Here is a 23670-nt window from a genome sequence, read left to right on the forward strand (position 1 = left end):
TGTCTGAGCTGCCTTAATACGAGTTCCAAATCTTTTCCAGGGCCTAATGACACCATTTTTGGTGATGAATGACAATAATGTGTGGCTAATGGAGTCAGAGACGGGAATGAAGTGTTTAACTGGCCAAGAAAACAGTTCAGCACAGAGAATTTCCCGTAGCCATCTCGGTGTGGATGGCACAGTCTGAGATTTCTGTGCTTAATTCCCAGTCTGAGTTGAAATGTTCACATTACTACTTTCAGTCTGGATCAGGTGGTGTAGCGAGTATAAATGTCCACTTTGCAATGTGTTCTCAACATGAAACTCTCTCGTGAGAGTGACAGGAGTGTGAGTAAACGGTGGCAGTGTACACGTGGCCCATGTGGCTGATCCTTATCCAGAGATTAAATTCCATTCCGTGGGACACGATGCTTCTCATCCACACACTGTTATTCAGTATTACAGTTACTTTTGTAATTGATGCATTCTGTATTTTTCTGGTTTTAAGATGGGGAAACGGTCAAAAGCGAATATTATCTACAACACATCCCTGCCAGTGATCTTCGGAGTGAAGAAATATGCAGATGCTCTGCTGAACATTGTGAAGGCGAGGGATATAAATGTGAATTACAGACTCAATCTTATCGAGGTCCGTACAGACAAACAAGAAGCTGTGTTTGAAATGTTAGATCATCCAGGAGAAACCAGGACTTTTCAGGTTCTTGTTGTTTATTTAATATTTTCTTCCTCTCCTCCTGTTCTGCTTCTCTCTCCCTGCCCCATTTTGGATGGATGAATTCTCACCCCTTCCCCCACCCACCCCACATGCTCACAGGCCGATCAGGTTGTTGCTAACAGGGGATCTGCCAGACGGGAAGCTGTTGTCAGGAAATTCACTGGGCGGGATTCTACGTTGGCTGACGCCGAAATTGGGAAACGTGATTGGGCGGAGAATAGGTTCCCACGCCAAAATTGCGGTGGGTTTCGGGTTTGACCCTCACCTTGACAGCAGCGTCCGTGCAGCCCGGACACGCATGTACAATAAACAACATTTGCAAATCATTAGCGAGCCTGACCCGGTATTCTCCGGGGCCCCTGCGATTCTCCGTCTCCGGGTTTCCGATTGCGCGGTTCACTTGCTTTTAAAAATCGTGAAACCGCCGTGGAGGGGGTGAGGGGAGGGAGGACATCGAGAGGAACGACTGTGGGCTGCCGGGCAGACACTGGCAGGGATGGCTGCGGTGGGCTCTGCCGGTGGGGAGGGGCAGAGCAGAATTGGCCAGGTGACCCTACACACGGACACGCACATTGACTGGGGCAGTGTTCTGGCACGGACCTCCATTGCAGCAGCCTGCTTGCTGCACACCCCACTGACCAGCCACCTTGGCCCCTGGTTCTGCAGAGTGACACCGGCTGTATGGGTGCCCATGCCCTCCCCCCCGTCACTTGCGGGTGGGACATCAGGCGGCCCACCCGGGGCAACGCCCACTGTAGCCCCTACAGGGGCTCTGTTAGGCCGTGGAGCATACTGCGGCTGTACGAGTTGGAGCTGCTCGAGGAGGAAGAAGCTTCAGCAGCGGAGCGGGCAGCGGAGTGGGCGGCAGCGGAGTGGGCGGCAGCGGAGTGGGCAGCAGCGGAGTGGGCGGCAGCGGAGTGGGCGGCAGCAGAGTGGGCAGCAGCGGAGTGGGCAGCAGCGGAGTGGGCAGCAGGGGAGTGGGCAGCAGCGGAGCGGGCAGCAGGTGGCAGTGGAGTGGGCAGCGACGGAGTGGGCAGCGGAGTGGGCAGCGATGGAGCGGGCAGCAGGTGGCAGTGGAGTGGGCAGCAGCGGAGCGGGTAGCAGGTGGCAGCGGAGTGGGCAGCGACGGAGTGGGCAGCAGGTGGCAGTGGAGTGGGCAGCGACGGAGTGGGCAGCAGCAGAGTGGGCAGCGACGGAGTGGGCAGCAGCGGAATGGGCAGCAGCGGAACAGGAGGCGGCAGCGGAGTGGGCGGCAGCGGAGTGGGCGGCAGCGGAGTGGGCGGCAGCGGAGTGGGCGGCAGCGGAGGGGGCGGCAGCGGAGGGGGCGGCAGTGGAGGGGGCAGCAGCCGGTGAAGATGGAGAGCCGGCTGCCCAACAGCCCGAGGAGGAGGTGCCAAGGAGGCGTCCCATGAGGCCTCGTGTGTATTGGCACCGTCTGTCATTCGAGGACCTGCCGGACCGGGCATGCTGTTGAAGACTCCGACAGAGCAGGGAGACTGAGATATATCTGCCTGATCATGGCACACCTGGCACTGTGGGGTTATGGGGGAGGACATCTGCTCCCAATGGCTGTCAAGCTGACGGATGCCTTGAACGTTTATGCCACGGGTCCCTTCCAGGCGCCGAGTGGGGACCTGTCCAGGATCTCACAGACCTTGCTGCACAGCTACATTCACGCCATCAGGGGCAGCACGGTAGCATGGTGGTTAGCATAAATGCTTCACAGCTCCAGGGTCCCAGGTTCGATTCCCGGCTGGGTCACTGTCTGTGCGGAGTCTGCACGTTCTCCCCGTGTGTGCGTGGGTTTCCTCCGGGTGCTCCGGTTTCCTCCCACAGTCCAAAGATGTGCGGGTTAGGTGGGATTGGCCATGCTAAATTGCCCTTCGTGTCCTAAAAAGTAAGGTTAAGGGGGGGGTTGTTGGGTTACGGGTATAGGGTGGATACGTGGGTTTGAGTAGGGTGATCATTGCTCGGCACAACATCGAGGACCGAAGGGCCTGTTCTGTGCTGTACTGTTGACCAAGGCCCTATATTCCCAGGCGGCACAGTACATACATTTCAATGTGGACCGAGCCCACCAGGATTTCCCGGGCAGCCGGTTCTCCATCGCCAGAATGTCCCGGGTCCGGGGGTGTGATTGACGGGGTGTCCCGGGTCCGGGGGGGGTGATTGACGGGATGTCCCGGGTCCAGGGGGTGATTGACGGGGGGTCCCGGGTCGGGGGGGTGATTGACGGGATGCACGTCCTCCTAAGAGCAACTGCAGATTTTTTATTCGTTCACAGGCCGTGGGCATCGCAGGCTGTGCCAGCATTTATTGCCCAACCTTAATTGCCCTTGAGGGGCAGTTAAGAGTCAACCACATTGCTGTGGGTCTGGAGTCACATTCAGCCCAGACCGGGTAAGGGCGGCAGATTTCCTTCCCTGAAGGACATTAGTGACCCAGATGGGGTTTTACGACAATTGACAATGATTTCATGGTCATCGTCAGACTTTTAATTAAAATGTCACCATCTGCCGTGATGGGATTGGAACCTGGGACCCCAGGTGCCCCCGAAACCCGGGCAGTGTGCCCCCGAAACCCGGGCAGTGTGCCCCCGAAACCCGGGCAGTGTGCCCCCGAAACCCGGGCAGTGTGCCCCCGATACCCGGGCAGTGTGCCCCCGATACCCGGGCAGTGTGCCCCCCGATACCCGGGCAGCGTGCCCCCGATACCCGGGCAGCGTGCCCCCGATACCCGGGCAGTGTGCCCCCGATACCCGGGCAGCGTGCCCCCGGTACCCGGGCAGCGTGCCCCCGGTACCCGGGCAGCGTGCCCCCGGTACCCGGGCAGCGTGTCCCCGGATACCCGGGCAGCGTGCCCCCGGATACCCGGGCAGCGTGCCCCCGGATACCCGGGCAGCGTGCCCCCGGATACCCGGGCAGCGTGCCCCCGGATACCCGGGCAGCGTGCCCCCGGATACCCGGGCAGCGTGCCCCCCGGATACCCGGGCAGCGTGCCCCCCGGATACCCGGGCAGCGTGCCCCCCGGATACCCGGGCAGCGTGCCCCCCGGATACCCGGGCAGCGTGCCCCCCGGATACCCGGGCAGCGTGCCCCGGATACCTTCATCCTGGCACACTCAACGGTTCCGGACATGTTCATGTGACGGGGAACCGTACCTCAGCGGGGTCTCACTTCCTCGCCCGCGGCTGGACTCCACCCCAGCACCTCCCTTTCCTCTGGGCTGTTGACCACGTCCAGGGCCCTCTGCTCTGCCACAGTGAGGGGTCGCAAGTCCGGCAGTCCCCCTCCAGTTTTCTCCCACTCCCGGTGGTTATGATCAGCCTCCTCCTGTGAGGGGGAAACAGACAATGACCGTGTTAGACACACGCAGTCCGACCTACACAGCTCTCACTCTCTGCAGTACAGGGGGATTCTGGGAGTCCTCATACATAAATCACAAAAAGCCAGCAAGCAGGTTCAGTGGGTAATAGGGAAGGCCAATGAAATGTTGGCCTTTATTTCAAAGGGAATGAAGTATAAAAATATGAAAATGCTGCTGAAAGTATACACGACACTAATTAGACCACAGCTGGAATACTGTTCTCCCTTTATCGAAGGGAAAGACAGACTGGTATTGGAGACCGTGCAGAGACAGACTGGTATTGGAGACCGTGCAGAGACAGACTGGTATTGGAGACCGTGCAGAGACAGACTGGTATTGGAGACCGTGCAGAGGCAGACTGGTATTGGAGACCGTGCAGAGACAGACTGGTATTGGAGACCGTGCAGAGACAGACTGGTATTGGAGACCGTGCAGAGACAGACTGGTATTGGAGACCGTGCAGAGACAGACTGGTATTGGAGACCGTGCAGAGACAGACTGGTATTGGAGACCGTGCAGAGACAGACTGGTATTGGAGACCGTGCAGAGAAGCTCCTTGGTGACAGTGCCAAGCTCCACAGCGCCTCGGCAATGCCCATCTGAGAGCGGGACATGCCCTGCAGAACCTCATCAAGGTCGGCCAGGTACTGGGTGACATCCCTCAGCGAGGTAGAGTTCTGCCGAGACCCTCAGCCATGGCCGTCACCGACTCTGCGATGCCTTGGACACCTTCACTGATGGTGCCAACGTCGTGCACCAGGCTCTCCACTGTGTCCATCACCCGGGCAGTATTGGCCTCGATGCCACTCATTGCCGGTGACATCTCCTGGGCCCATAGCCTCTGGGACTCCTCCAATCGGCTATGGATCTGCCGGAGTGACACTGACATCTCCCTCTGAATGTCCCGGCCGCTCCCCATCGTCTCCATTAGCTCCGGGTAACCCTGTACCAGAGGCTCAGCATCAGGCAGGGACCCAGCGGGGTCCTGGGATCCAGCAGCCCCCGACCGCTGTCTCGCCCGGGGAGGGGAGGGGGGGAGGGGGGGGGGGGGGGTTCCTGCCCCCACCTGATGTACATCAGCAGCTGTGTGGGGCTCACCACATTGTCCCCCAGAAGCCTGACCACTAACATTTCCCATTGCGATGCGAGTATCTGTGCTGGTGGAGTGTGGGGATGACAGCTGTGACGCTCCGATCGTGGCTTCCTCGGAGCTCTCCTCTGAGTGGTCTCCTGGGAGGGTGGGGAAGGGGCTGCTCGGGAAAGGCCGACTGGAGGACCTGCGGGAGAATGGACATGTGGTCAGTGGGAGGGATGGGTCAGTTAGGAAGGCAACAAGAACTCAGATTTGACAGGTCCTGTGGGTGAGCCCGGTGGCTCACTTCTCCGTGAGGCTTGCCACTGTGTCCTCGGCCACCCCAGCCACCTCCAGAGCCCGCTCCTCGAAGGAGGTGCGGATCCTTAAGTCCGGCACCCCTCCACCAGTCTGTGCCCTCTCCCGGCGATTGGGGAGAGGTTTTCCTGAGGAGACACAGAGAGGATATCGTTAGCCACACACGTGGTTCACTGTGATGGGAGTGTGAAGGAAGGATTGGGATGGGGGTTGAAAGGAGGGGGGCAGTTAAGGGAGGGTTGGGGGTCGCATGGAGAGTTGGAGGGATGTGGATGCTCGCGTGGGGGCGGAACGGTCTGTGGTGTGGGGGGATGCAGGTTGTGCCTGGTGTAGGTCGCTGACCTTATTTCCAACACTGGAGGCCAATCCTTCTGGTCCCTCACATGGTGCTCACAGCCACTAACAGCTCGACCCAGGCAGCTCTGTGACTCATCTTCCGGAATCCTCTGGGGAACAGGACATCTCTCCTGGCCCCCACTGCGTCTTAGAGTCTCCCCAGGTCTGAATCCTGAATCTTGGGGCTGGGTTTCTGGATGCCATTGTTAGAGCTGGCTGGGGTTGGCTGAGCAAGTGCTGCTCGACCTTGTTAGTGGGGGGGCTGGCGAACGCGGTCCCAGCCAATCGGCAGGTGAGCCGGCATTCGGGGTGGGAAGCTTGTGAGGCCTCGTTAAGTGGACCAATTAACGTTGAATAGTGTTGCCGGCCTCGCTGAGCTGAGCGCTGGAAAGCTCGGGGCAGCTACCTCACTTGGAAATGTTTCCGGAGAATCACGGCCATAAGATTCTCGGAGGACTTCACAGGGTCGATGCTGAGAGGATATTTCCACTTTTAGGAGAGTCTAGAACCAGAGGGTCTAATCTCCGGGAAAGGGTCACCCTTTTACGAGGAGGAATTTCTTCCCTGAGGGTCACGGATCTGTGGAATTCTTTACCACAGAGAGCTGTAGAGGCTGGGTCGCTAAGTGTTCGAGGCTGAGAGAGACAGATGTTTAATCAATGAGGGAATCGAGGGTTTTGCCGATATGGTGGGAAAGTGGAGTTGAGGATTATCAGATCGGCCTTGATCTCATTGAATGGTGGAGCAGACTCGATGGGCCCAGTGGCTGCCATCAAATCCTACAGTTTATGGGCTATCACTCTGTTCTGAATATCACATGGACAAATTTGCTCAAAGACCATTTGTTTTAACTGACGATCCGGTTGTGCTAACTTCCCACTGTTTTTCAGGGGATTGTGTAACATTTCTTTCTTTGCGATGTTCACAGTACGAGATGCTGCATGTCACTCCTCCAATGGCAGCTCCTGATGTGATTCAGAAAAGTGTATTGGCTGACGCAGACGGCTGGCTTGATGTCAACAAAGATAATCTACAACACAAGAAATACTCCAATATATTTGGTATTGGCGACTGCACCAACCTTCCAACGTCAAAAACTGCAGCTGCTGTTGGTAAGGCAGGAAGGTTCAAACTGATCACGCTGATTGCACTCGGGAATCACTTCGCAACATGGTGGATTGGCATTCCGGTAGGGAGTGGCATTCCGATGGGGAGTGGCATTCCGATGGGGAGTGGCATTCCGATGGGGAGTGGCATTCCGGTAGGGAGTGGCATTCTGATAGGGATTGGCATTCTGATAGGGAGTGGCATTCCGATAGGGAGTGCTTTAGGGACAGGATGTCAGTGAGGTGTGTCAGAGTGCCGGGATATACCTGGGATTCTGATAGGGAGTGGCATTCCGATAGGGAGTGGCATTCCGATAGGGAGTGGCATTCCGATAGGGATTGGCATTCCGATAGGGATTGGCATTCCGATAGGGAGTGCTTTAGGGACAGGATGTCAGTGAGGTGTGTCAGAGTGCCGGGATATACCTGGGATTCCGATAGGGAGTGGCATTCCGGTAGGGGGTGGCATTCCGATAGGGAGTGGCATTCCGATAGGGATTGGCATTCCGATAGGGACTGGCATTCTGATAGGGATTGGCATTCCGATAGGGACTGGCATTCCGATAGGGATTGGCATTCCGATAGGGATTGGCATTCCGATAGGGAGTGGCATTCCGATGGGGAGTGGCATTCCGATAGGGATTGGCATTCCGATAGGGATTGGCATTCCGATAGGGAGTGCTTTAGGGACAGGATGTCAGTGAGGTGTGTCAGAGTGCCGGGATATACCTGGGATTCCGATAGGGAGTGGCATTCCGGTAGGGGGTGGCATTCCGATAGGGACTGGCATTCCGATAGGGATTGGCATTCCGATAGGGATTGGCATTCCGATGGGGAGTGGCATTCCGATAGGGATTGGCATTCCGATAGGGAGTGCTTTAGGGACAGGATGTCAGTGAGGTGTGTCAGAGTGCAGGGATATACCTGGGATTCCGATAGGGAGTGGCATTCCGATAGGGATTGGCATTCCGATAGGGACTGGCATTCTGATAGGGATTGGCATTCCGATAGGGACTGGCATTCCGATAGGGATTGGCATTCCGATAGGGATTGGCATTCCGATAGGGAGTGGCATTCCGATGGGGAGTGGCATTCCGATAGGGATTGGCATTCCGATAGGGATTGGCATTCCGATAGGGAGTGCTTTAGGGACAGGATGCCAGTGAGGTGTGTCAGAGTGCAGGGATATACCTGGGATTCCGATAGGGAGTGGCATTCCGATAGGGATTGGCATTCCGATAGGGAGTGGCATTCCGATAGGGAGTGCTTTAGGGACAGGATGTCAGTGAGGTGTGTCAGAGTGCCGGGATATACCTGGGATTGCACATCTGTCTTGGACTGTGATCGGACACAGAACCAGGGAAAGGGGCTGAGAGAAGTGAGCAGAGCAAAGGCCGGGGAGAATATCAGTGAGTCGCTGACGATGAAAGGTGATCTCAGCAGCCGGGACAGGGGACCAGAAGCAGAAAATGAGAGTGCGTATTGTTTAAAAAATTCATTTTTACAGGATGTGGCTTCGTTGGTAAGGCCAGCATTTTTCCCCATCCCTAATTACCCTTAAAAAGGTGGCGCTGAGCTGCTGCCGTCATCTGCTGCAGCCCATGAGGTGTAGGTACACCCACTGTGCTGTTAGGGAGGGAGTTCCAGGATGTTGCCCCAGCGATAGTGAAGGAACGGCCGATATGTTTCCCAGTCAGGGTGGTGAGTGACTTGGAGGGGAACCTCCAGGTGGTGGGGGTCCCAGGTATCTGCTGCTCTTGTCCTTCTAGATGGTGGTGGTCGTGGGTTTAGAAGGTGCTGTCTAAGGAACCTTGGTGAGTTACTGCAGTGCATCTTGTAGATGGTGCACACGGCTGCCATTGTGCATCGGTGATGGAGGGTTTGAATGTTTGTGGAAGGGGAGCAATCAAGCGGGGCTGCTTTGTCCTGGGTGGTGTTGAGCTTCTTGAGCGTTGTTGGAGCTGCCCTCATCCGGGCAAGTGGAGAGTATTCCATCACACTCCTGACTTGTGCCTTGTAGATGGTGGACAGGCTTTGGGGAGTCGGGAGGTGAGTTACTCACCACAGGATTCCCAGCCTCTGACCACCCTGGTAGCCACAGTATTTATATGACTTGTACATTTCAATCAATGGGAACCGCCAGGGCATTGATAGTGGGGAGTTCAATGATAGTAATGCCACGGAATGTCGTGAGGCAATGGTTAAATCTTCTCTTGTCGGAGGTGGTCATTGCCTGGGGCTTGTGTGGCGTGAATGTAACTTACCCCAAGCCTGGATATTGTCCAGGTCTTGCTGCATTTGGACACGGACTGCTTCATTATCTGAGGAATCGTGAATGGTGCTGAACATTGTGCAGTCATCCGCAAACATCCCCACTTCTTATATTATGATGGAAGGAAGGTCATTGATGAAGCAGCTGAAGATGGCTGGGCCGAGGACACGACCCCGAGGAACTCCTGCAGTGATGTCCTGGAGCTGAGATGATTGACCTCCAACCACCACAACCATCTCCCTTTGTGCCGGGTATGGCTCCAACCAGCGGAGAGTTTTCCCCCTGATTCCCATTGACTCCAGTTTAGCTAGGGCTCCTTGATGCCGCACTCGGTCAAATGCTGTCTTGATGTCAGGGCAGTCACTCTCACCTCACCTCTGCCATTCACCTCTGTTGTCCATGTTTGAACCAAGGCTGTAATGAGGTCAGGAGCTGAGTGACCCTGGGCGGTACCCAAACTGAGCGTCCGTGAGCAGGTTATTGCCGAGTAAGTGCCACTTGATAGGGCAGCACGGTAGCATAGTGATTAGCACAATCGCTTAACAGCTCCAGGGTCCCAGGTTCGATTCCGGCCTAGGTCACTGTCTGTGCGGAGTCTGCACATCCTCCCCGTGTGTGCGTGGGCTTCCTCCGGGTGCTCCGGTTTCCTCCCACAGTCCAAAGGTGTGCAGGTTAGGTGGATTGGCCATGATAAATTGCCCTTAGTGTTGGGTGGGGTTATGGGGATAGGGTGGAGGTGTTAACCTTGGGTAGGGTGCTCTTTCCAGGAGCCGGTGCAGACTCGATGGGCCGAATGGCTTCCTTCTGCACTGTAAATTCTATGATCTGATAGCACTGTTGATGACTCCTTCCACCACTTTGCTGATGATGGAGAGCAGACAGATAGGGCGGTAATTGACTGGGTTGGATTTGTCCTGTTCCTTGTGTACAGGACACGCCTGGGCAATTTTCCACATTGCCGGGTAGATGCCAGTGTTGTCGCTGTACTGGAACAGCTTGGCTAGGAGCACGGCAAGTTCTGGAACACAGTGTTCAGTACTATTGCCGGGATATTGTCGGGGCCCAAAGCCTTTGCCGTATTGGGTGGTTAACAGTGAGGTTGAGTGTCTTGGGCTACAGGAAGATGTAAATGGGATGGCCAAAAGGGCAGATAAGTGGCTGATGGAATTTAATCCTGAAAAGTGTGAGGTGATACACTTTAGAAGGAGTAATTTATCAAGGAAGTATCCTGTGAAAGGTCTGACACTGGGAAGCTCTGGCTTGGTGGTAATGTTAGAGTGGGGGATGTGCCGGGCCATGAGGTTACAGATTGCGGTTGAATACAATTCTGCTGCTGCTGATGGCCACAGCGCCTCGTGCAGTAATTGTTCAACTATCTGCCACCCCAATAAAACAATGGTCTGGTTAATAAGTGAGTTCAGTGGCTACTCTGGTCACATTTCACTGGAACAAATTTGTGTTGTGCAATTTTTATCAGTTTGTGGCCGAGTTAAACCCAGTTGTGTTTAAAAATTGAAGTGTGTTCATAAGACAAAGGTTTTCTGTCACCATGCTCAGATTCAACACTCCCCCTTTGTCACGTTATAAACACCAAGTGTTTGTATTGTCTGTATTCTGACTGAGGGGAGTTGGATCTTTAACTGTTGACCATCTGATTGCTAAAAGTACAGCTCATGTTTTACACTCCAAATCTCAAGTTGTGGACAGTGGAATGGGCTGTTATGCTGTTTACACAGAACATTACAGCTCAGTACAGGCCCTTCGGCCCTCGATGTTGCCCCGTCCTGTGAAACCCCTCTAAAGTCCCTCTACATCATTCCCTTATCGTCCATATGCCTATCCAATGACCATTTGAATGCGTTTAGTGTTGGCGAGTCCACTACTGTTGCAGGCAGGGCATTCCACGCCCTTACTACTCTCTGAGTAAAGAACCTACCTCTGACATCTGTCCTATATCTATCTCCCCTCAATTTAAAGCTATGTCCCCTCGTGCTGGACATCACCATCTGAGGAAAAAGGCTCTCACTGTCCACCCTATCTAATCCTCTGATCATCTTGTATGCCTCAATTAAGTCACGTCTTAACCTTCTTCTCTCTAACGAAAACAGCCTCAAGTCCCTCAGCCTGCCCTCATAAGATTTTCCCTCCATACCAGGCAACATCGTGGCAAATCTCCTCTGCACCCTTTCCAAAGCTTCCACATCCTTCCTATAATGCGACGACCAGAATTGCACGCAATACTCCAAATGCGGCCGCACCAGAGTTTTGTACAGCTGCAACATGACCTCAGGGCTCTGAAACTCAATCCCTTTACCAATAAAAGCTAAAACACCGTACGCCTTCTTAACAACCCTCTCAACCTGGGTGGCAACTTTCAGGGATCTATGTACATGGACACCGAGATCTCTCTGGCCATCCACACTACCAAGAGTCTTACCATTAGCCCAGTACTCTGTCTTCCTGTTATTCCTTCCAAAATGAATCACCTCACACTTTTCTGCATTAAACTCCATTTGCCACCTGTCAGCCCAGCTCTGCAGCTTATCTATGTCCCTCTGTAACTTGTAACATCCTTCTGCACTGTCCACAACTTCACCGACCTTTAGTGTCATCTGCAAATTTACTAACCCATCCTTCTACGCCCTCTTCCAGGTCATTTATAAAAATGACAAACAGCAGTGGCCCCAAAACAGATCCTTGTGGTACACCACTAGTAACTGGACTCTAGTCTGAACATTTCCCATCAACCACCACCCTCTGTCTTCTTACAGCGAGCCAATTTCTGATCCAAACTACTAAATCGCCCTGAATCCCATGCCTCCGTATTTTCTCAGGAAGAGTTGACGGTTCTAGACTGGATGTCCAGTGGGATGGAATTCAGTCTGCGGCTGCCTTTTCAGAAGATGCCAGTCTAGGTGTGTCTGACATGGGATCTCTGAGTAACTGTCACTGTGAGCGAGCAGCTGTAGATCCTGTGTTGAGGAAAAGTGGGTGAAGTATTTGGGTCAAAAACAGAAAACACTGAACAATCTCAGCAGGTCTGACAGCATCCATGGAGAGAGAAGGGAGCGAACGTTTCCAGTCTGGGTGACTCCTTGTCAAAGGTGGAGAGACCTGGAAACAGGGTCAGATTTACACTGTAGTTGGGGGGGGGGGGGAGGGGGGCGGGGGGGGGGGGCGGGGGGGGGGGGGGGGGAGGGGGAGGGGGGGGGGAGGGGGGGGGGAGGGGGGGGAGGGGGGGGAGGGGGGGGGGGGAGGGGGAGGGGGGGGAGGGGGGGGAGGGGGGGGGGGGGGGAGGGGGGGGAGGGGGGGGGGGGGGGAGGGGGAGGGGGGGGAGGGGGGGGGGGCGGGGGGGAGGGGGGGGGGAGGGGGGGGGGGAGGGGGGGGGGGAGGGAGGGGGGGGGGGGAGGGGGGAGGGGGGGGAGGGGAGGGGGGGGAGGGGGGGGGGCAGGAGGGGGGGGGGAGGGGGGAGGGGGGAGGGGGGAGGGGGGGGGGGGGGGAGGGGGGGGGAGGGGGGGGGGGCGGGGGGGGGGGGGGGGGGGCAGGGGGGGGAGGGGGGGGGGCGAGGGGGCGGGGGGGGGGGGGGGGGGGCGAGGGGGGGGGGGGAGGGGGCGGGGGGGGGGGGGGGCGAGGGGGGGGGGGAGGGGGCAGGGGAGGGGGGGGGGCGAGGGGGGGGGCAGGGGGGGCGGGGGGGGGGGGGGGGCGAGGGGGCGGGGGGGGGGGGGGGGGGGGCGAGGGGGGGGGGGGAGGGGGCGGGGGGGGGGGGGGGAGGAGGGGGGGGGGGAGGGGGCAGGGGAGGGGGGGGGGGCGAGGGGGGGGGCAGGGGGGGCGGGGGGGGGGGGGGGGGGCGAGGGGGGGGGGGGCAGGGGGGGGAGGGGGCGGGGGGGGGGGGGGGGGCGAGGGGGAGGGGGCGGGGGGGGGGGGGCGAGGGGGGGGGAGGGGGGGGGAGGGGGCGGGGGGGCGAGGGGGGGGGAGGGGGGGGGAGGGGGCGGGGGGGGGGGGCGAGGGGGGGAGGGGGGGGGAGGGGGGGGGGGGGGCGAGGGGGGGGGGGCGGGGGGGGGCAGGGGGGGGCAGGGCGGGGGGGGGCAGGGGGGGGCGGGCCTCGATAGGGGGACAGGCCTCGATAGGGGGACAGTGATAGGTGGAGATAGACAAAGATGTCGAGGACAGAAACACAAACGGAATATAAATAGGGATCAAGGCTAAGAAGGCGATGATATTGGCACATAGTCATAGAGGTTTGCAACATGCAAACAGGCCCTTGGTGCAACCTGTCCATGCCGCCCAGTTTTTACCAGTTAGTCCCAATTGCCCGCATTTGGCCCATTTCCTCTATACCCATCTTACCCATGTAATTGTCAAAATGCTTTTCAAAAGACACAATTGTACCCACCTTGACCACTGCCTCTGGCAGCCCGTTCCAGACCCTCACCACCCTCTATGTGAAAATATTGCCCCTCTGGACACTTTCGTATCTCCCCCCTCTCACCTTAAACCTATGCCCTCTAGTTCCAGACTCCCCTACCTTTGGGAAAAGATGTTGACTATGTACCTTATCGATGCCCCTCATTATTTTATAGACCTCTATAAGATCACCCCTAAGCCTCCTACGCTCCAAGGAAAAAGTCCCAGCCTATCCAGCCTCTACTTATAGCCCAGACCATCAAGTCCTGGTAGCATCCTCGTAAATCTCTTCTGCGCTCTTTCTAGTTTAACAATATCCTTCCTATAATAGGGTGACCAGAGATGAACACAGTATTCCATGTGCGGTCTCACCAATGTCTTGTACAACTTCAGTAAGGCGTCCCAACTCCTGTATTCAATATTCTGACCAATGAAACCCAGCCTGCTGAATGCCTTCTTCACCACCCTGTCCACCTGCAACTCCCACCTTCAAGGAGCTATGAACCTGTACCCCTAGATCTCTTTGTTCTGTAACTCTCCCCAACTCCCTATCATTAACTGAGTAGGTCCTGCCCCGATTCAAGCTACCAAAATTGATTGATTGGTATTTATTGTCACATGTACCGAAGTAGTGAAAAGTATTTTTCTGCGGCCAAGGGAACATACACAGTGGGTACATTGGAGACAAAAGAATAATCGACAGAGAATATTGACAGCATCAGTGCGTCACCTCATATTTATCCAAATTAAACTCCATCTGCCATTCATCAGCCCACTGGCCCAATTGGTCAAGATCCCGTTGCAATCTTATATAACCTTCTTCACTGTCCACTATGCCACCAATCTTGGTGTCACCTGCAAACTTACTAACCATGCCTCCTACATTCTCATCCAAATCATTAATATAAATAACAAATAACAATGGACCCAGCACCGATCCCTGAGGCACACCGCTGGTCACAGGCCTCCAGTTTGAAAAACAAACCTCTCCAACCACCCTTTATCTTCTGTCGTCAACTGATTTTGTATCCAATTGGCTACCTCACGCTGGATCCCGTGAGATTTAACCTGATGCAACAACCTACCATGCGGCACCTTGTCAAAGGCCTGGCTAAAGTCTATGTAGACCACGTCGTCTGCACTGCCCTCATCTACCTTCTTGGTTACCAAGATGGTCAAAAAACCTAATCAAATTCGTGAGACATGATTTTCCACTCACAAAGCCGCACTGACTGTCCCTAATCAGTCCTTGCCTCTGTAAATGTTTGTAGATCCGGTCTCTCGGAATACCTTCCAACAACTTGCCCACCACAGACGTTAGGCTCACCGGTCTGTAGTTCTCAGGTCGCTTCTTAAACAAAGGCAGAATATTTGCTACCCTCCAATCTTCAGACACCTCACCTGTGGCTGTCCATGATTCAAGTATCTCTGCTAGGGGACCCGCAATTTCCCCCCTAACCTCCCACAACGTCCTGGGATACATTTCATCAGATCCGGGGATTTATCTATCTTGATGCGCGCTAATACCTCCAGCACCTCCTTCTCTGGAATATGTACTCTTCAAGACGTCACTTTTTATTTCCCCAAGTTCCCTCACATCCAGGCCTTTCTCAGCAGTAAATACCAATGAGAATATTCATTTAGGATCTCACTCATCTCTTGTGTATCTGCACATAGATGACCTTGTAGATCTTTAAGAGGCCCAACTCTCTCCCTCTTTTGCTCTTTATGTATTTGTAGAATCTCTTTGGATTTGCCTTTGCCTTATCTGCCAAGACAATCTCATGTTCCCTTTATGCCCTCCTGATTTCCCTCTTAACTCGATTCCGACAACCTCTGTACTCTTCAAGGTATCCACTTGATCCCAGCTGCCGGTACATGCCGGTCATTTTCCTCCTTTTTGACCAGGCCCACAATATCGCGAGTCATTCCTCCGACCAGCCTTGCCCTTCACTCTAAGAGGAATGTGCTCACCCTGAATCCTGGTTAACACACTTTGAATTTGTTATCAACCGTCCCTTTGCTGCCAACAGACTCCCCCAATCAACTTTTGAAAGTTCCTGTCCAATACCATCAAAATTGGCCTTGCCCCAATTTAGAATTTTGACTTTTGGGCCAGAACTATCATTCTCCACAGCTATCTTAAAACTAATGGAATGATGGTCACTGGTCCCAAAGTGATCCCTTCACTAACACTTCCGTCACCTGCCCTTCCTTATTCCCCAAGAGGAGGTCAGGTTTTGCCTCCTCTCTAGTCGGGCCATCTATATGTTGAATGAGAAATTCCTCCTGAATACACTCAACAGATTGCACCGGTTCTTGGAAAGAGCACCCTATCCAAGCCCACACCTCCACCCTATCCCCGTAACCCAGTCACCCCAAAACACCTTTTTGGACGTTACCTCCTGTTCTATCTTTCCTACAGCATCTGTACCCCGGAACATTGAGCTGCCAGTCCTGCCCCTCCTTTAGCCATGATTGCTCTCACTAAGAAGGTAGTGATGGGTAAGCTTATGGGGCTAAAGGTAGACAAGTCTCCTGGCCCTGATGGAATGCATCCCAGAGTGCTAAAAGAGATGGCTAGGGAAATTGCAGATGCACTAGTGATAATTTACCAAAGTTCACTAGACTCTGGGGTGGTCCCGGTGGATTGGAAATTAGCAAACGTGACACCACTGTTTAAAAAAGGAGGTAGGCAGAGAGCGGGTAATTATAGGCCAGTGAGCTTAACTTCGGCAGTAGGGAAGATGCTGGAATCTATCATCAAGGAAGAAATAGCGAGGCATCTGGATAGAAATTGTCCCATTGGGCAGACGCAGCATGGGTTCATAAAGGGCAGGTCATGCCTAAATAATTTAGTCAAATTTTTGAGGACATTACCAGTGCAGTAGATAACGGGGAGCCAATGGATGTGGTATATCTGGATTTCCAGAAAGCCTTTGACAAGGTGCCACAAAAAAGGTTTCTGCATGAGATAAAGATGCATGGCATTAAGGGTAAAGTAGTAGCATGGATAGAGGATTGGTTAATTAATAGAAAGCAAAGAGTGGAGATTAACGGGTATTTCTCTAGTTGGCAATCAGTAGCTAGTGGTGTCCCTCAGGGATCCGTGTTGAGCCCACAATTGTTCACAATTTACATAGATGATTTGGAGTTGGGGACCAAGGGCAATGTGTCCAAGTTTGCAGACGACACTAAGTTGAGTGGTAAAGCAAAAAGTGCAGAGGTTACTGGAAGTCTGCAGAGGGATTTGGATAGGTTAAGTGAATGGGCTAGGGTCTGGCAGATGGAATAGTGTTGGCAAATGTGAGGTTATCCATTTTAGTAGGAATAACAGCAAAAGGGATTATTATTTAAATGATAAAATATTGAAACATGCAGCTGTGCAGTGAGACCTGGGTGTGCTAGTGCATGAGTCGCAAAAAGTTGGTTTACAGGTGCAACAGGTGATTAAGAAAGCAAATGGAATTTTGTCCTTCATTGCTAGAGGAATGGAGTTTAAGACTAGGGAGGTTATGCTGCAATTGTATAAGGTGTTAGTGAGGCCACACCTGGAGTATTATGTTCAGTTTTTGGTCTCCTTACCTGAGAAAGGACGTACTGGCGCTGGAGGGTGTGCAGAGGAGATTCACTAGGTTAATCCCAGAGCTGAAGGGGTTGGATTATGAGGAGAGGTTGAGTAGACTGGGACTGTACTCTTTGGAATTTAGAAGGATAAGGGGGGATCTTATAGAAACATATAAAATTATGAAGGGAATAGATAGGATAGATGCGGGCAGGTTGTTTCCACTGGCGGGTGAAAGCAGAACTAGGGGGGCATAGCCTCAAAATAAGGGGAAGTAGATTTAGGACTGAGTTTAGGAGGAACTTCTTCACCCAAAGGGTTGTGAATCTATGGAATTCCTTGCCCAGTGAAGCAGTTGAGGCTTCTTCATTAAATGTTTTTAAGGTAAAGATAGATAGTTTTTTGAAGAATAAAGGGATTAAGGGTTATGATGTTCAGGCCGGAAAGTGGAGCTGAGTCCACAAAAGATCAGCCATGATCTCATTGAATGGCGGAGCAGGCTCGAGGGGCCAGATGGCCTACTCCTGCTCCTAGTTCTTATGAAATGAAAATTGCTTATTGTCACGAGTAGGCTTCAAATGAAGTTACTGTGAAAAGCCCCTAGTCGCCACAATCCGGTGCCTATTTGGGGAGGCTGGTACGGGAATTGAACTGTGCTGCTGGCCTGTCGTGGTCTGCTTTCAAAGCCAGCGATTTAGCCCTGTGCTAAACCAGCCCCTTGGCTGGTTTATTTTCTTATGTTTCAATAAAAGCTATCCATGCCCTGGGTTCATCTGCCCTGCCCCTTAGGCCTCTTGCATTGAAATAAATGCAGTTTAATCTAGATGTCCCTTGCTCTCTGTCCTGCTTTCTCAGCCCATCTGTCTGGTCATGTTTTGTACACTCTCCCTGTGTTTTATTTCTCTTAGCCTTATTGGACCCATTCACTGAGTTCCCCACAGTCTCTGTGCTCTGCACTGTGGTCCTTTTTGATTTTTGACTCTCTGCCTTTCACTTTTCCCTTGACTGTCTTTTGTTTCTGTCCCTTTACTTCCCTCCGACTTCCTGCATCGGTTCCCATCCCCCTGCCACATTAGTTTAAACCCTCCCCAACGGCACTAGCAAACACTCCCCCGGGACATTGGTTCCAGTCCTGCCCAGGTGCAGACCGTCCGGTTTGTATTAGTCCCACCTTCCCCAGAACCGGTTCCAATGTCCCAGGAATTTGAATCCCTCCCTCTTGCACCATCTCTCAAGCCACGTATTCATTTTATCTATCCTGACATTCCTGACTAGCACTGATTAGGGTGTGTGAATGGCAGATCAAAAATGAGCAATGTATCAAAGGGCAACTAGGAAGAGATGGCAGGATGGAAGATGAAAGTATTTGGGTTATTGGCTGTCCTTCAGAATAATAATGTGATCTTTAGTGACAGATCAAGTGAATAAAATCTGCCCCTTCCTCCTCCCCTCCCCATGTGTCCCTGGTTAGTGAGAGTGTGAACATTAATGTGGGCACGGAAAGACCCTCAGCAGGGAATAAATGCCAACCGATTGCTCGTCCTGAGGGAACATTTTCATAATTCCCAGCTTTTCAAAAATCATGGAAACTTTACTAATTTTAGATTTTGTCTGTGCATACATTAGTGGCTGACTATAGATGCTTAAACCAAAATGATAAATCTTGTAGCTTGTCAAAATGCTAGTGAAATCAACAAAAATAATTAGCTTGATAAATTTCCGAGTTCAATTCCAGAGAAGATGCTTTACAGAGAAAGTAATGAAAGTAATGGCCGACCGTTAAGATGACGGTCGGGGGGGGGGGGGGGGGGGGCTGGCGCTGCCGAATTTTTGCAGCTACTATTGGGCGGCCAACATGGCCATGATTAGGAAATGGATATTGGGGGAGGGGTCGACGTGGGAGCGGTTAGAGGCGGCCTCTTGCAAAGGTACCAGCCTCGGGGCACTCGTAACGGCCCCTCTGCCGTTCCTGCCGGCCCCTCTGCCGTTCCTACCGGCCCCTCTGCCGTTCTCGCCGGCCCCTCTGCCGTTCCTGCCGGCCCCTCTGCCGTTCTCGCCGGCCCCTCTGCCGTTCCCGCCGGCCCCTCTGCCGTTCCTGCCGGCCCCTCTGCCGTTCCTGCCGGCCCCTCTGCCGTTCCTGCCGGCCCCTCTGCCGTTCCTGCCGGCCCCTCTGCCGTTCCTGCCGGCCCCTCTGCCGTTCCCGCCGGCCCCTCTGCCGTTCCCGCCGGCCCCTCTGCCGTTCTCTCCGGCCCCTCTGCCGTTCTCTCCGGCCCCTCTGCCGTTCCCGCCGGCCCCTCTGCCGTTCCCGCCGGCCCCTCTGCCGTTCCTACCGGCCCCTCTGCCGTTCTCACCGGCCCCTCTGCCGTTCCTGCCGGCCCCTCTGCCGTTCCCGCCGGCCCCTCTGCCGTTCCTGCCGGCCCCTCTGCCGTTCCTGCCGGCCCCTCTGCCGTTCCCGCCGGCCCCTCTGCCGTTCTCGCTGGCCCGCTGCCGTTCTCGCCGGCCCGCTACTCCTCCAGTCCGGTGGTGGTGGCGGCATTAAAGATCTGGGGTCAGTGGAGAAGGCGCAGGGGGGTGGAGGGAGCCTCAGTCTGGACCCCAATACACAACAATCACAGATTTGTCCCGGGCAAGATAGGAGGGTTCCAAAGCTGGCATAGGGCAGGCATTAAAAGGATGGGGGACCTGTTCAAAGACGGGACCTTTCCCAGCCTCAAAGCGCTGGAGGAGAAATTCAGTTTGCCCCCTGGAAACGCTTTCAGATACCTTCAGGTACGTGCATTTCTGAAAAAACAGGTGCTGTCCTTTCCACTGCTACCCCCACGCAGGATACAGGATAGGGTGGTCACCGGCACCTGGGTCGGGGATGGGAAGGTGTCGGACATCTACCAGGAACTTCAGGAGGAGGGGAAGCCCCAGTGGAGCAGCTTAAGAGCAAAGGGGAGGAACTAGGCGGGGAGCTGGATGCAGGCCTGTGGGCGGAGGCCCTAAACAGGGTCAATTCCTCTTCATCATGTGCTAGGCTTAGCTTAATCCAGTTTAAGGTGGTCCACCCGGCACACATGACGGCAACCAGGATGAGCAAGCTCTTTGGGGTTGAGGATAAATGTGCGAGGTGCGCGGGAAGCCCTGCAGATCATGTCCATATGTTCTGGACATGCCCGGCTCTTAAGGGATTCTGGCAGGGTTTTGCTAAGGCAGGGTTAGTGCCGAGTCCAGAGATAGCGATCTTTGGTGTGTCAGACAATCCGGGAGTGCAGGAAGCCAAAGAGGCCGACGTTCTGGCCTTTGCCTCCCTGGTAGCCCGGAGACAGATCCTTTTAATGTGGAGAGACTCGAAGCCCCCGAGTGTAGAGACCTGGGTTAGTGACATGGCTGATTCTCGAGAAAATAACATTTGCCTTGAGAGGGTCCATGACGGGGTTCTCTCGGAGGTGGCAGCCGTTCCTCGGCTTTCTAGGAGAGCAGTAATGTTCAGCCGCAGCATCCCGGGGGGAGATGTTACGTACTCTTGTTCTTTGTTCTGTATATAATGTTAACGTTTACCGTGTTTTGTTAAATGTTGTTAATGGTTATGCAAAAATTATGTTTTGATAAAATCTGAATAAAATAATTTAAAAAAAAGAAAGTAATGGGCAATTAGCTGGCATTTTTATTTTCATACGTGGGATGTGGACGTTGCTGGGTTGCCATTTATTGCCCATCCCTGAGGACAGTTAAGAGTCACCACATTGCTGTGGGTCTGGAGTCACATGTAGGCCAGACCGGGTAAGGACAGCAGATTTCCTTCCCTGAAGGACATTAGTGACCCAGATGGGGTTTTACACCATCAGCTGTCACCATCGGCTACAAGCACTATAACATCAGCCTGGCCTGTTTGAAAGGTTCTGGGTCACAGTGAATGCAAGTCAAATAGAGAAACATTATCAACATTTTATGGGCAATATAAAGATTGCTAGTCTTCCATTCTGGAGCAGGCAGCAAACAAATGGTTGAAATTTGACTCCTATAAATATAACTGATCAAACATCAGTTTCCAGTCCTGTAAATGCAGAGGTTACACAAATAATCTTCACATTTACCAACTGAGTCAATTCCTGTTGCGAGACTCCGAGGACCCTACACTTAATAAATAACAGAACCACATAACACGGCTACGTGATCCCACAGTCACTGGATGACAATTCTGCGATCTTGCCACACCGAGTAGTGAATGGTGGTGGGCAATTAAACAGCTCACCAGAGGAGGAGGTTCCACTAATATCCCCATCCTCAATGATGGAGTCCAGCACAGCAGTGCAAAAGCCAGGCTGAAGCATTTACAATAACCTTCAGCCAGAAGTGCCGAGTGGATGATCCATCTCGGTCTCCTCCGGAGGTCCCCAGCATCACAGATGTCAGTCTTCAGCCAATACGATTCACTCCACGTAATATCAAGAAACAGCTGAAGGCACTGGATACTGAAAAGGCTCTGGGCCCTGACAACATCCCGGCGATAGTATTGAAGACTTGTGCTGCAGAACATAGTCACCACGAACCAACCTGCAACAGTACAGCTACAACACTGGCATCTTTCTGATACTGCACAGAACCTGAATGAATGAATCTACAGGAAAACCGTTACAGGCTGCAAACCAAAACCAGGACTCACTCTCTCTACAGAAACACTGAGTGATGTATTTCAGAAAGTACAGAGACCTGAATGAATCTGCAATACAAATCTCAAACTGAAAGCAAGGTTTGAAGAGGAGTAAGCTGTTGGAAACCACCACCTGAAACAAAGACTCTCTCTCTCCCCCCCCCCCCTTTTACTTAAGATTATTTTTACCCCTCTCCCTCTGTGGTCTCTCTAATTTGTGTGCAGAAGGTGAGGGGGGGGGGGGCAAGTTGTGGCGAATTAGGAATTAGATAATAGACAACCCATTGTATTTGCTGCATATTTCAATATAGGTCTTGCTATAAATAAACAGTAATTGTCTTTAAATTTACAAACCTGATGACTAATAATTGGTCAACCATGAGCCAAAATTATTGGGTATTTTTCGAAGAATTATTGGTTAATTCACTTGTGGTGGGATTCCAGGTCAAGTGGGACTGGGATTGACCGTGCACTAGCCCAGGGGGGTCGGAACAGGTTCAGGAAGGCAGCTCACCACCCCACCTTCTCGAGAACAATTCGGGATGGGTAACAAATTCTGCCCAGTCAGCGAAGCCACAGCCCGTAAAAAATCCACCTCCTCAACGATGGCAGGGCCTGGGGGCACGCACAATGCAAAGGACAACGATGGCAGGGCCTGGGGGCACGCACAATGCAAAGGACAACGATGGCAGGGCCTGGGGGCAGGCACAATGCAAAGGACAACGATGGCAGGGCCTGGGGGCAGGCACAATGCAAAGGACAACGTTTCGAGACTTTTTGTTTTGTTTACTGGATATGGGGAGAAATCTGACTTCACTCAGGAGAAGAAAACAAAGATGTTTGAAAATTATTGTTAAATGAGAATCAAATAATTTGGTTTAGCATCAAAAATCTGTAGAGAACTTAATAGGCAAAAGGAAAGCCAGGCTGATCGTAGGGTGGGTGTATTAGCGAGAGGCAGCACGGTTTTGTGAAGGGGAGGTCGTGTCTCACTAACTTGTTAGAGTTTTTCGAGGAGGTCACAAAGATGAGTGTGCAGCAGTGTAACTGGGCGGGGCGGGGGGTCTCTGTTTACTGGGGGGGGGTCTCTGTTTACTGGAGGGGCAGGGGGGGTCTCTGTTTACTGGGGGGCAGGGGGGTTTCTGTTTACTGAGGGGGGCAGGGGGGTCTCTGTTTATTGGGGGGGCAGGGGGGTCTCTGTTTACTGGGGGGGGCGGGGGGGTCTCTGTTTACTGGGCGGGGGGGTCTCTGTTTACTGGTGGGGGGGCGGGGGGGTCTCTGTTTACTGGGGGGCAGGGAGGGTCTCTGTTTACTGGGCGGGGGGGGTCTCTGTTTACTGGGGGGGCAGGGGGGGTCTCTGTTTACTGGCGGGGGGGTCTCTGTTTACTGGGGGGGCAGGGGGGGTCTCTGTTTACTGGGGGGCAGGGGGGGGTCTCTGTTTACTGGGCGGGGGGGTCTCTGTTTACTGGGGGGGCAGGGGGGGTCTCTGTTTACTGGGCGGGGGGTCTCTGTTTACTGGGCGGGGGGGTCTCTGTTTACTGGGGGGGCAGGGGGGGCTCTGTTTACTGGCGGGGGGGCGGGGGGGGTCTCTGTTTACTGGGGGGGCAGGGGGGGGTCTCTGTTTACTGGGGTGGGGGGGGTCTCTGTTTACTGGGAGCGGTTACTGTTTAACCTCCATTACACATTGAAATAAGATGAAACTTTTATTCCTTCAGCTGCACAATCTGCGATCCTCAGTAAGACCATTTCATTGGTGATGATGAATCAAAAGCCAACCCATAAGGTAAAAGCTGCTTTGAATTTGTAATTTCAGACACTAATGTTCATCCTGATTACGCAAATGAGATATTCCAGCCATCCTTGATCAAAATATACCACAC

At 53.7% G+C, this 23670-nt stretch overlaps 1 protein-coding gene across 1 annotated transcript in view; it reads left to right on the forward strand.

Annotated features, from left to right (window-relative positions):
• Positions 1 to 270: 270 nt before the first annotated feature.
• sqor (sulfide quinone oxidoreductase) overlaps positions 271 to 23670 on the forward strand; it is a 28481-nt gene continuing 5081 nt past the window's right edge. Inside the window, exons 1-4 of the mRNA XM_038814068.1 lie at positions 271 to 327; positions 488 to 697; positions 6736 to 6919; positions 23506 to 23573. Of these exons, the coding sequence (XP_038669996.1) occupies positions 271 to 327; positions 488 to 697; positions 6736 to 6919; positions 23506 to 23573 (519 nt within the window). The remainder of the gene's footprint in view (positions 328 to 487; positions 698 to 6735; positions 6920 to 23505; positions 23574 to 23670) is intronic.

Source organism: Scyliorhinus canicula, chromosome 12, assembly GCF_902713615.1.
Source record: "Scyliorhinus canicula chromosome 12, sScyCan1.1, whole genome shotgun sequence".
NCBI classification, from domain to species: Eukaryota; Metazoa; Chordata; class Chondrichthyes; order Carcharhiniformes; family Scyliorhinidae; genus Scyliorhinus; species Scyliorhinus canicula.